Source organism: Nannospalax galili, unplaced genomic scaffold, assembly GCF_000622305.1.
Source record: "Nannospalax galili isolate Female #2095 unplaced genomic scaffold, S.galili_v1.0 scaffold171, whole genome shotgun sequence".
In the NCBI taxonomy this organism is placed as follows: Eukaryota; Metazoa; Chordata; class Mammalia; order Rodentia; family Spalacidae; genus Nannospalax; species Nannospalax galili.
The window spans coordinates 2,402,133-2,414,648 of record NW_008329362.1 but is presented as its reverse complement, the minus strand read 5'-3'; the positions used below and the strand labels follow the sequence as shown (position 1 = coordinate 2,414,648).

General features: G+C 41.7%; 1 protein-coding gene across 6 annotated transcripts in view; it reads left to right on the top strand.

Moving 5' to 3' along the window:
• The first annotated feature begins 11,980 nt into the window (after window positions 1-11,980).
• The window catches only part of St7 (suppression of tumorigenicity 7), a 303,239-nt gene continuing 302,703 nt past the window's right edge, over window positions 11,981-12,516 (top strand). For 3 of the 6 annotated variants that reach the window (XM_008837244.2, XM_029565541.1, XM_008837252.2), the window contains exon 1: window positions 11,984-12,320. In XM_008837244.2, coding sequence (XP_008835466.1) covers window positions 12,170-12,320 — 151 coding nt within the window. In that variant the 5' untranslated portion in view covers window positions 11,984-12,169. Of the gene's footprint in view, window positions 12,321-12,516 lie in introns of all 6 variants that reach the window. The other 3 variants (XR_003850197.1, XR_003850196.1, XM_029565546.1) reach the window with 2 other exon arrangements.

The following is a 12,516-nucleotide window of genomic DNA, read 5'->3' as shown; positions in this document are numbered from 1 at the left end:
CTTTAACAAGTGCATCATTTCCATCTAACAAAGCAATTGCAGTGACTTCCCACTGGAGCCTATATTCTCCCCTGCTACAGGGTTTAGCCAGGTCTACAGTACCAGATATGTGTTCCACCCCTAGGAGCTGGCATTATATCCTGATTTTAGAATGATGTTGACTGTGGATTTATTGTATATAGCTTTACTTATGAAAAGTAGTGGAGATAGTGGACATCCTTGTCTGGTTCCTGATTTTAATGGGAATGCTTCCAGTTTTTCTTCTGCTTCTATTGAAATGACAATGTGGTTATTGTCTTTGAGTCCATTTATATGATTGATGATATTTATTGACTTGCATATGTTGAACCATCCCTGCATCTCTGGAATAAAGCCTACTTGATCATGGTGAATGATTTTTTGATGCACATCTGTGTGCAGTTTGCAAGTATTTTGTTGAGAATTTTTGCATCTCCTGCATGTTACATTCCTGTGCTTTTAAATTTTTTTCATAATCTTTGCTTGAGTGGTATAATTCTTAAATTTTATCCTCCAGTGTTGATATTGTTTTTCATTTCATTCATTCTAGAGGTGAGGCTTTCCCCTGTTGTTTCAAGTTGGCTTATTGAGTTTTGCACTTCCTTCTTCATTTCTGCCTGAGTTTTCTTCAATGTTTCTATCTCTTTGTGAATTCATTCAGAAGTTTATCTCTATCTTCTTTTAGTTCTTTGATTTGTTTGTGTATTCCTCAAATTTTTTGAATTCCTTGATCATGTTTATGATTGTTCTTTTAAATTCCATGTCCTGGGTTTTCTCTAGGGAGTTCTCCTTGTAGAACTCTTCTACAGGACTGGTGGAGTTTGGTTGGGACATAGTGTTTTGGCTTTCCATTTTATTATATTTTCATTGTGATTTTGGCATGTGAATTTTTTTTGTTGTGATTCTGGTATGAAATCAAGTCTTCTTTTGTTGAGTTGAAGTTTGCTTCTGTTTGTATTATTGGTAAGTCTTGGTTGTTTTCTTGTTGGTTACATAAAGCTGCTTGGTCTAGGTTTCAGGTTCTCTCAGATTTTATTTTGGAGGGAACTGATGGCTTCAGATCAGCTACTCAAGAGCTCCCACAGAAGCCCAAGTCAGGCTCCAGTCAGGTACACTCAGGTTTCTGTCTAATGTTTGGACTCAGAGCACAATTTGGGAAGTTTCCTAAAGGGAGGCCTGATTTTGGCACTCTCAGGCAGTCTGCTGAGTTCTCAGCTTCTACACCAGGCAGAGGCCAAATCAGATACTCTCAGGTGAACTGCTGAGATCTCAGCCCCCACACTGATGGATGCCAGAGCAGGCACTCACAGGCTGTCAGCTAAGATCTCAGCCTTACCCTACCTACCATAGGGCACAGGTCTGCCTTGGGGCCATGGGAGGGGCCTCACATAATCCCAGTTAGGAGGTTGGGTATCCTGTGATTTAGGGAAGCTCACCACTATGTGGAGGCCAGATTCAGCTGCTCTCAGGCACTGCTGAGTTCTCAGTCCCTAAGCCAAGCAGAGGCCAGATTAGGCATCTTCAGGTGGTCTGCTGAGATCTCAGCTCCTACACTGATGGAGGCCAGATCAGGCACTCCTTGATTTATTTTTTATGCATATGAATGCTTTGTCTGCATGTCTGTAAGTGTATCACCTATGTGCAATGCCTGTGGAGGTCAGAAGAGGGCATTGAATTCTTTGACAGGAGTTACAGACAGTTGTTAGCCACAATGTGGGTGTTGACACTCAAACCCAGGTCCTCTGCAAAAGCAGCCAGTTCTCTTAACTGATGAGCCATCTCTTCAGAGCCTCTTACCCATACTTTTTAAAAAACAGTATCTCACTATGTAGCTGCAGCTGGCATGGAATTTACTATATAGTCTGGAGAGGTCTCAAGTTTCTAACAATCCTGCCTCTGCCTCCTGAGTGCTGTGGTTATAGATATGTACCACCACATCAGCTTCCTATACCTTTTTATTAAACCCTTGCTTAGTGCTGTTACATTCATGTATCATATGATAATGCTTCAGTCTACCTTAGGTCACATGTCCAATGGAGATCCCAGGAGGTTCTCTCCCTTAGTGACTGTAGCCATCTTAATAGCTCCATGATGTTTACACAATGAAGAAATTGCCCAGCAGCACAGTTCTCAAAATGAACTCCATCCTCAAAGTACACATGACTGTATTTACTTTCTATAATCTTAGTAGAGCAATAAAGGAAATTAATAAGTGGTAAATAACAGAAGAAAATAAGAACAGAATTTTTAGCTTGTTGCTCTTTAAATATACCTGCTCTTTCGAGTTTTAAATTAAATGTGTAATATATACTCATATTTTCCTACCTATATGACAGAATTAAGTTTAGTCAGCATATTAAAGTTTGGTACTTGTCCCCTAGCTCCTAAGATGTACTGATGCTTAGAAAAATTAAGATGCATTATTTTATTTTATGCTTTTGATATCTGGTTTCAAATGGCACTTAGAAGAATAACTTTTTGAGATGACATAAATTATGCATGCATAAATAAATAGCTATGAAAACAGATTTTGAAAGTAGATAAGAAAAAGAAATAAAGGTCAAGGCATTTGTGAAAAGAAAGACCTACCAGGAGGTACAGCAAATAAACTTCCTCATACCTCCTAGCTTGGTTCAGAGTTGGCTTAAAACTTGAAAGAAAGAAAACTCCCAAGTCATTTCGAGCAACTGTGACTGGGGATTCCCAGACTTGAGACTTTCATTTTTACAATTAGGAAAGTCCCAGGAAACCAGGATGAGTTGGTGGTGCAATCTTCCATCTTCTGCAGGAATGCCCTTTGACTTGATAGTATAGGTCATCGTTGGGCCTAATTTAACAGATGAGGCTGAGTGGTTGATCCCACTTCTGTTAGAATATTTTCAGTGATATGAAACTAGCTGATGGGTCTGTTGGATAATTCTCCCTCAAACTGAATTTTCTGCATGGGTTGCAATGGTGATTGGTATATGTGCATGTTCATGTGAGTATGTATATGTATTTGTGTATGTGCTCCTGTGTGTGTAAGACAGAAGACAACATTGGGTATCTGCCTAGATCACTCTCCATCTTAATTTATTTTTTTTAACAGCATCTATAACTGAACCTGGAGATCACCAATTTGTCTAGACTGGCTGGCCAATGACCTTCAGGACTTTGCTTGTATCCACCCCTCCTCCCACGTACATACCCGGTGCTGGGGTTACAGATCTGCAACACCATGCTCAGCCTTTAATGATGTGCCTAGGGATCCAAGCTCAGGTCCCCATGCTTGTGCAGCAAGCACTGTAGTGATAAGCCATCTCGTTGGCCCTCTCAAACTGAACTGTCCCTCGTGTACATGCATTGGTTGTTTCTTGCATGAAAATCACATGGGCTTCTATTTTGAAGTCAAGAAACCAAGCCACAAATATATTCCTCTCCACCCTCAACTCAACATATTCATTGCAGTTCAGTTTAGTATTCAATACCTGTGCTAGCTCCATGTGGTGATCTAACAAAGAACACTGACTAAGAACAATCCTACAAAGAGTACTTGACAGCAGCTGGCACACACCATAACTCCAACTCTTGGGAGGCCAAGGGAAGATCTTGAGTTCTTAGATAAGTGTCTGTTTTTGGAATAAAGATGCATTATACGATGAATTTAAGAAATAGAAGTGCAGATAATTGAATGTAGGTTACATTATCTGCCCTAGTTTGTCCAAGCTGTACTTGACAAGTTATTTCAAACTGGATTGTGTATGTGGATGACTTCAGCTCACACTTGTTCCGAGAGACAAAATCATACTGTAAAAATAGTATTATGACACAGAGTCTCCCTATTGCCTTACCTGGCCTGGAATTCACTGTGTAGACCAAGCTATCCTTGATCTCACAGAGATCTGCCTGCCTCTACCTACTGAGTGCTTGGATTAAAGGCATATACCACCATGCCCAGCACTTATGGAGATAATTTTGAGCGGGAAGGAAAAACTCAAGGGAAGTCACACCTTCAATTATAATTCACATTCAGTAACTTTCATTATTAACAAGGACACAAAACCCATTATACAGTATTAAATTTAGCTACTATGCAAGGCATTGAAATACAGAATAAAATGAAAACTTGGAATGAATTTTCTAATGCAAAGAGAAGAGAGGCCAAGATTAATATGAGAAATACAGTTAACTTAGGCTAGTAGGCAATCACATTACTTAATATTACCCTAAAATGTATTCTAAAAAAGATTTATTTTGGGCTGGAGAGATGGCTCAGTGGTTAAGAGCACTAGCTATTCTTGCAGAAGACCCAGGTTTGAATTTCAGCACCCACATGACTGCTAACAACCACCCATAACTCCAGTTTCAGGGGATCTGACACCCTCTTCTGACCTCCATGGGCATTGCATGACATGGGTGCACTTACATATATGCAGGGAATACACTCATACATGTGAAATAAAATAATAAATAAAATATTAAAAAAGATTTATTTTTATTAATGTATATATGTGTGAATATATGCACATGTATCCAGTTGTCTTCAGAAGCCACAAGAGGGCATCAGATCCCCTTGATTTGGGGTATAAGTGGTTGTGAACCACTTGATGTGACATGGGTGCTGGGAACTGAATTCAGGTTCTTTGCAAGAGAAGAAGGTACTCTTAACCTTGACCCATCTTTCCAGCTTGAAATGTACTTTAAGACAAAAAGTAATTTGGGTTTTCTACTTTTTCTTTCTTTTCTTTTTTGAATTATTTCAAATGATTCTGAAATTTCTATTTTAATTTACTTGCTTAAATGTAGTGTTCCATATTAGAAACGAGAACAAAATTAAATGTAACCCACAAAGTATAAGGCAGTCCATCTTGGATATAATAATAGAATCAATTTGCAGAAATTTAAGAATAAATGCTGTGTCGGTAAAATCAAATGTAAGCTTTCACTAAAGATGACTGATTTTCTTAAATCTACTGGTAATTCTATAATATCATTCTAACCTGCTTTCTGGTTTCTTTCAATGCAAAAATATCATTTAATATGTGTCTAAATCTGTCAGGTGCTTTGGAGGTCTGTGTGCATGAACTTGAAATATGAAGTCAAATCTATGCAGGAATACTGCATATACATGGGAAGTTTTTAAAAAAAGTTAAATTAAAAAAATTTTAGATGGGGTCTTCCAGTAGCCCCAACTGGCCTGGAACTCACTATGTAGACCAGGCTGGCCTCAATCTCACAGAGATCCATCCGAGTGCTGGAATCAAAGGCATAGGCCACCATGCCTGGAGTGACAGTTTTGTACTTGACTTGGAATTATTTTATGTGATGGTTATCACTTGGGCTATTTCTGAAAGTATGTAATTTTAGTAATAAGAAGCCTAGATGTGACTCTGGTTCCTGAAAACCAAGCCAGTTATTGACCAAAAAATGCAGTCTTAAATAAAGCGATAAAATTGAGACAGCTAATGATATTTCACATGTATACTATATTTTAAAAAAGAATTTGGGTGTGGGGCTGGAGAGATGGCTCAGTGGTTTAGTTTAGTCTCCAGCATCCACACGGCAGCTAACAACCGTTTGTAACTCCAGTTCCAGGGGATCTGACACACTCTTCTGACCTCTGCAGGCATTGCAAAAAATGGGTGCACTTACATAAATGCAGGGAATACACTCACTCATATACATAAAATAATAAAATATTTTTTGAAAAGGAGTTTTTGGGATGATGAGGTGACTCATGCCTGATTAACTGAGTTTGATACCGAGAACCTGCAAGGTGAAAAGAGAGAACCAACTCCTGCAAGCTGTCCCCAGACACAGACACACACACAGACACACACACACACAAAATAAATAAATAAATAAATAAATAAATAAATAAATAAGTAAATAAATAAATGGATTTTTAAAAAGTCGGATTAGAAACTATATTTTGGGTTTGAGTGTCAAGAATAAAAGTACATTATCACATTAACACAGTATTTAGAGTACAATCTGTTACTCCAATTCTAGGGGAATCTGACGCCCTCTTTTGGCCTCTGTGGGCACTGCACAACATGGGTGCACTTACATACATTTAGACATAACACTCATACACATAAAAGAAACAAAAAAAAAATTTTTTAAAGAAAAGCTTTGCATAGACTATCTTTGTATAGATAGTGTCAGGAATGGGGAAACAAAAGGTAAGTGTGGTTATGGTTCCTCATATAATTTCTAAATTAGCCACTGTGAATCATTTGCTGTACAGCTAAGACATATACTTATGTCAGTTATAGAAATGAATTCTTCTTTATATGTACAGAATTATATCTTAAGGAAGTTCTCCCCAGGCCTTATGTAATCTGAAAAAATTTTTCAACTACATATGGATACTTGAAATTTCATCTCTTTAATTCATTATGAAAGATGATTTTGGTTTGGAGAAGTTAGAGACGGCAAATTCCCTTCCAAACCTGTTTTTCTGCTTTTATTTATCCTCAGAAATTAACTAGGTTGGATTTGAACTTGTTGAATTCTAGGTAAGTTATTAATTAAAAATAGCTGTTTATGTAGATTGTTACTTAAAACAGAGATCATTCACCTGTTAATTCATAAACCCCACTGATGAACATGGGTGAAAATTTTCAAAGACAAAAAACTCAAAACAATTATTCCCGTTTTTTAAATCTTAGGTGAACTCAGAAAATACTTTGCAAAAACAGTCTTTAGTTACAACATGGTATAAAGCTAAAGACTATTGCAATACAGACACTTCCAAACATCACTTACAAAATGAGATACACTTTAAAATAGCTTTTGAATTTCTTAGCTAATCATATTTGTTTCTTATTCTGTTCAGATATTTTATCAGAAAAAGTGTACATTTTTGGCTGGAGGGACAACTCAGTTGGAAAAGTGCTTGTGTTGCAAGCATGAAGACTGGAATTCGATTCCCAGGACCCATGTAAACAAAGCAGGGCATGATGGTGCACAATTGTCATCCTAGAATTGGGCAGGCATAGACAGGCAGATCCTTGGGGCTTGGGGCTAGTCAACCTAGCCTACTTGATAAGTTTCAGGCTGGCAAGAGACCTTGTCTCAAAAACAAGATGGAACCTTGGGAACATCAGCTGAAGTTGTCCTCTGGTCTCTGCATATGTGCAGACAAATGCACTTGCACACATACACCTGCACAACACATACACACACATACTGCACCATTATACAGTTTGGCCGCTGTGCAACTATCACAGCATGTATGCAAAGTGTCTACGATGTTACTAGCCAATATTCTGTTACGAGACTATCATATATGAGGCCCATCATTCCTCAAAACCTCATTATGCAGTGTATGACTGTATATAAGTCAATCTAAGAGAGCTTCAGGAGTCTATTGTTTTTGACATAATTCCTATGAGTTAATTGTCATTTAACTCATGCTATTTAATTTAGACATGGTTATATTCATACCATATGATGGAAAGCTTTAACTCTTACATTTTACCCATGAGTTAAATCTTCTTGCTAGGAATGGGAACACACTGTGTTTATAAAATGGAAGATCTGGATTTTTTTATATGATAGATTTTTTCAATCTTTTCTTTGATACTGAGTATTTATTTATTTATTGAACATGTACCACATGCCAAACAGCATTTTATGCACAAGGAGGTGAAGAAGACTAAAATCAACAACAAATTATTTAACTCTAAAGGTCCTAATTTGCTAACAGAGAGGAAATGATTTGGCTCAGGTGTTGTTCTCAGCACTTTTGACATACATTTCATTCAATGTGCACAAAGGCCCCTTGGAACCCACTTACAGATGAAGGAACTATAGGTCAGGGAAACTCAATAACTTGCGAGAAGCAACCAGTTAATGAACAGCAGGATCAGGAATAGGGCTCAGCACCACAAGGCTCTAAGCATATGCTTAATGATCCACCACAAGCTTCCTGGCCACTGCATTGGGGAGGGGATGGTCTGGTGGAGTTGGGATGACAAAGGAGCATCTCAGAAAAATCTGAAGTTGTGGAAGAAGAGAATGCCTGCTCAGGGAAGGGTTGCCAGAGACATATATGACAGCTGTTGTGTGAAGCAGGTCCAAGGGTATGAAAGAAGATGACACATTTGCCCATATGTCCTGTTATGAAGGTGGGTAGAAGTGTCCTGCTAAAGATGCTATTTACTCTCTGGATTTCATCCTTTAGCAAGACAATGGGGATGCAGTGGTGATGGTAAAACTGGATGCAGGGAGCCCATGGCCTTTTCTCCATGAGCAACAACAATCAGTAGTACTTAAAGGCCATGGCTGGGGAACAAATAGAAGTGACAAATCTGAATCTTGATGTCTTGATGTCCAATTAAGTGTAGATGGGAAAGGAGAGGGGGACCAAAAAAAGAAGAGGGAGAGGGAGAGATCGACTTTTTAGAGAACTGGTTCATACATTATGTGGTATGAGAAGTCCTATATAGGTCATCTGCAAGCTGGAGAACCAGGGGAGCTGCTAGTATGGCTCAGTTCAATTTCAAAGGCCTATGATCCAGGGAAGCCAAGGCTACAAGTCCCAGTCAGAGGCTGAAGGCCTGAGAATCCAGGGAGGGTCGCACTCGTGTAAGTCCTGGTGTCCAAAGGCCAAGGAGTCTGGAGTTCTCAGGACTGAGGACAACAGAAGAAGAGATCTTCTCTATTCTGGGAGATAAGTTCATTCTTCTTTTCTGTTTTCGTTGTCTCCAGGTCCCTGAATCATGCTTGTCTGCCTAGAAGGTGGATATTCCCCATCTACTGTACTCTGACTCAAGCACCATTTTCCTTTGGGAAAAAACCTCATAGACATATCTCAAGAAAATGCTTTGCCAGGTTTCTAGTTATTCCTTAGTGCAATTGAGTTGCTACCTAAAACTAACTAGCTTTCATGCTCAATTCCATCAGTTTTATTTCCTTAATATTTCTTTTTTAAAAAGCATTATTTTTATTTTATGTGTATGCGTGTATTGCCTGCATGTATGTATGTAAGTGCATCGGTGTGCTATGCCCAAGGAGGTCAGAAGAGGGCATCGGATGCCCTAGAACTGGAGTTAAGCAACTGTTAGCCATAGGTGCTGGGAATTGAACCAGGGGTCCTCCGCAAGTGCAGTCAGTGCTCTTAACCACTGAGCCGGCTCTCCAGTCCCCCTTTAATATTTTTTAAATCCCCACTTCCATAAATTTCTGGATTGGCTGTTTCCAATTCTGTGAGCAATGTCAACCACCATAAGGTCCTTCAAAATCAGACTTAGGCCTATGTATTCATCTGTATCTGTCTCTACGTGCTCTGCATATAACCCATTCTACCTATTCTGAAGTGACTGAAGTGTGCGAGAGATCACATTCTCTTACTTCTGTTTCAAAGCCCAAAGGCATATTCCCTACCCCAACCATTGTCTGCACACCAGGGAGAGGCAGAGATGAGTACATAGGGCTGATGGACCCTCCAGGTGCACCTGTTTGGAAAGCTGTGACTCATGTGAGTGTAGTCACATCCATTCACTGGAGGTTCATTGATAGCAAAAAAAGAGTAGCCCCTCTAGATCTTCATTTAAATGGAGCAGACAGGATCCTAGCTCTGTGAATTGCAGAGATTTGGTGGGCTGCTTAATCATCATACAAAATACGCTGGAGAGCTGGTTCAGTGCTTAAAAGCACTGATTGCTCTTGCAGAGGACCCAGGTTTGATTCCCAGCACCCACATGGCGGCTAACAACCATTCATAACTCCAGTTCCACGGTATCCGACACCTTCTTCTTACGCGGGAACTGCATGATACAGGTGCATTTACACACATGCAGGCAACATACTCATATACATAAAACAATTAAAAATATTTGTGTTCTATTCTACGGAGATTCTAGGCATCTTTCTTAGATTAAAAAAATCACATGGTAGTAGCTGGCATGAATATGAAAAGAAGTATGCATGAGACAATATCTCTTATCACTTAGCTTGTATCTCACTGTGAGAGAGGAAATACAGTAGTGGAAAATGAGGCTGGAATTACTGAAAATGTAGCAGCTCTATTAGGTATGCCATAAATAGGTCCCACATGTAAAATTAAATCAGCCTATTTTATTATAGAGACAACTACAAGTATGTGTAGGAGCAGAAAGGTGTGATACTTCTCACCCACCATGAAGGGGCACGGCCAACACTCCCATAACATGTCAACAAGAGAAAAGCCTAACAAAGGTAGTTAGCCTCAGTTTTATATGACACAGGAGCTCCCAGGAATGAAGATTCAAAGACCCAGAGAAACTATTTTTAGGTCCAGGTTTGTTGGAGAATTGACAGCCATGCAGAAATATGTTTGGGCAAAACAATGCAATATGATGGTAGAGGCTGAAGAGGATCCCAGCAAAGACTGTGTGTTCACATTCTTGGTCTCTGTAACACTCCTCTGGGGGTTTACCAAACAGAATGCCCTAGAACTAGGGGCTTCAAAGGGGACCTTTCTAGCTTGGAGGGAGAGGGATTCTAGTTTCTATAATGCACCTTGGAGAGAAGGAATATTGGCTTCTGTGATGACCTTGCTTCCAAGGCCTTTCAGTTTCCTTCCCTTCAAGGGACTCAGCAGACCGCATAGACAAGGGCCACAGTTTGCAGTAATGTATTTTGAGCCTGAATATCATACAAAATTTATAATAAAATACTCTGCTCAGTGCTGAATTTTAATGTCTTGGTTGTAGTTGGGAAAACCTGCAATTATTTCATTAACATCTAATACATTAAAAGTTAATCATTTACGGGCAGAAACAAACTTGAGGTTGTCATATGATAAAACGTTCTATAAAATAAGCGCAGTATTGCTCATTTTTTTTTTTTTGGTGTGTGCTGTTGTTTGATGCAGCAGGTTCAGATGAAGGATGCCAAAATTATCCTAGAGAATTATTTATATGAAAAAAATGTTGGGGCTGGAGAGATGCCTCCGCGGTTAAGAGCACTGACTGCTCTTGCAGAGGACCCGGGTTCGATTCCCAGGACCCACACGGCAGCTATGCACCGTCCTTTGTTCCAGTTCCAGGGGAATCCGACGACCTCTGCAGCATTGTAAGACAAGGTTGCACTCACATACATGCAGGCAATGCACTCATACACACAAAATAAAAATAATAAATAAAACAATTTTTTTAAAGAGTTTTTTTTTTTTTTTTTTTTTTGGTCTTTTTGAGACAGGGTCTCCCTGTAGCCCCAGCTGTCCTGGAACTATGTAGACCAGGCTGGCCTTGAACTCAGAGATCTGCCTGCCTCTGCCTCCCGAGTGCTGGGATTAAAGGCGTGCGCCACCACACCCGGCAAAAGTGAGTTTTTTAGCTGGGTGTGGTGGCGTACGCCTTTGGTCCCAGCCCAGCACTTGGGAGGCAGAGGCTGGTGGATCTCTGTGAGTTCGAGGCCAACCTGGTCTACATAGTGAGTTCCGGGACAGTTGGGGCTACAGGGAGACCCTGTCTCAAAAAGACCGAAAAAAAAAAAAATTGTGATCACTTGAAAAATCGGAGGATAAATATTCATATTGTCAAGTGATCTTTAGAAAACCCTTCCCAGTGCTGCTTGAAAAGAACAGAATAAAACAAAAGTGAATTACATCTGTAACCAGGGAAGGCTGTATCTCCTGCCTTCTAGCTGCTCTGGCTTTATTCATCCCTCCAAGTTTGGACCCTGAGAGCAACTGTCTAGTGCAGGGCTTGACCAAGACCGCCCCTCTAGGAACAGACGGTTGCAACTGAATGATGCGGCCACCTCCAGGTAACACGGCGCCGCATCACTCTGCACCTCAGTTTCCCTACGAGTGCAGTCGGGGTACCTGGCAGCTGCAGGCTGGCGTCTAGGACGCGCTCTCCACGCGCGGAGTGGGACGTCGGGAGTTCCCCGCAGCGCGCCGCCCGGACCCGCTTCCTAAAATATTAGTGTAAGAAGTGTGAATGGCACGGGAGCGGCCGCCCACGTGACCGTTGCACGAAAGCCACTTGTGGGGCTCTGGGCGGGCGGCTGCCGAGGCGCAGGCAGAGGCACAGGCCGCGCGCTCGCCTTCCCGCCGCGCCCGCGCCCCCGTTGGCTGGCGGCTCCGGGAGCGCAGGGCCCGCCGGCTGGGGCGCGAGCGTCTGGTGAATCAGCCCAGCAGAGCGCGAGCGCCGGCGGCGGGGAGCCGCGGCGGAAAATGGCTGAAGCGGCCGGCGGCTTTCTGGAGCAGCTCAAGTCCTGCATCGTGTGGTCGTGGACGTACCTGTGGACCGTGTGGTTCTTCATCGTGCTCTTCCTCGTCTACATCCTGAGGGTGCCCTTGAAGCTCAGCGACAATCTGAGCACAGGTAAGGCCCGGCCCGCGCCGCCCGCGCCCCTCCCCCGTCCCGGAAAGTTAGTGCAAGTGGCGCGGGGCCGGGACGACGGGGGCGCGCGCTCGGGGCCGCGCCTCAGGTGGCTGCTGCAGCCCCGCGGCCTTCCCCGGCGCTCCGGGCGAGCGGCGTCCCCGCGCTGGAGTTCCGAGGCCGCCCCGGACGCAGCCCC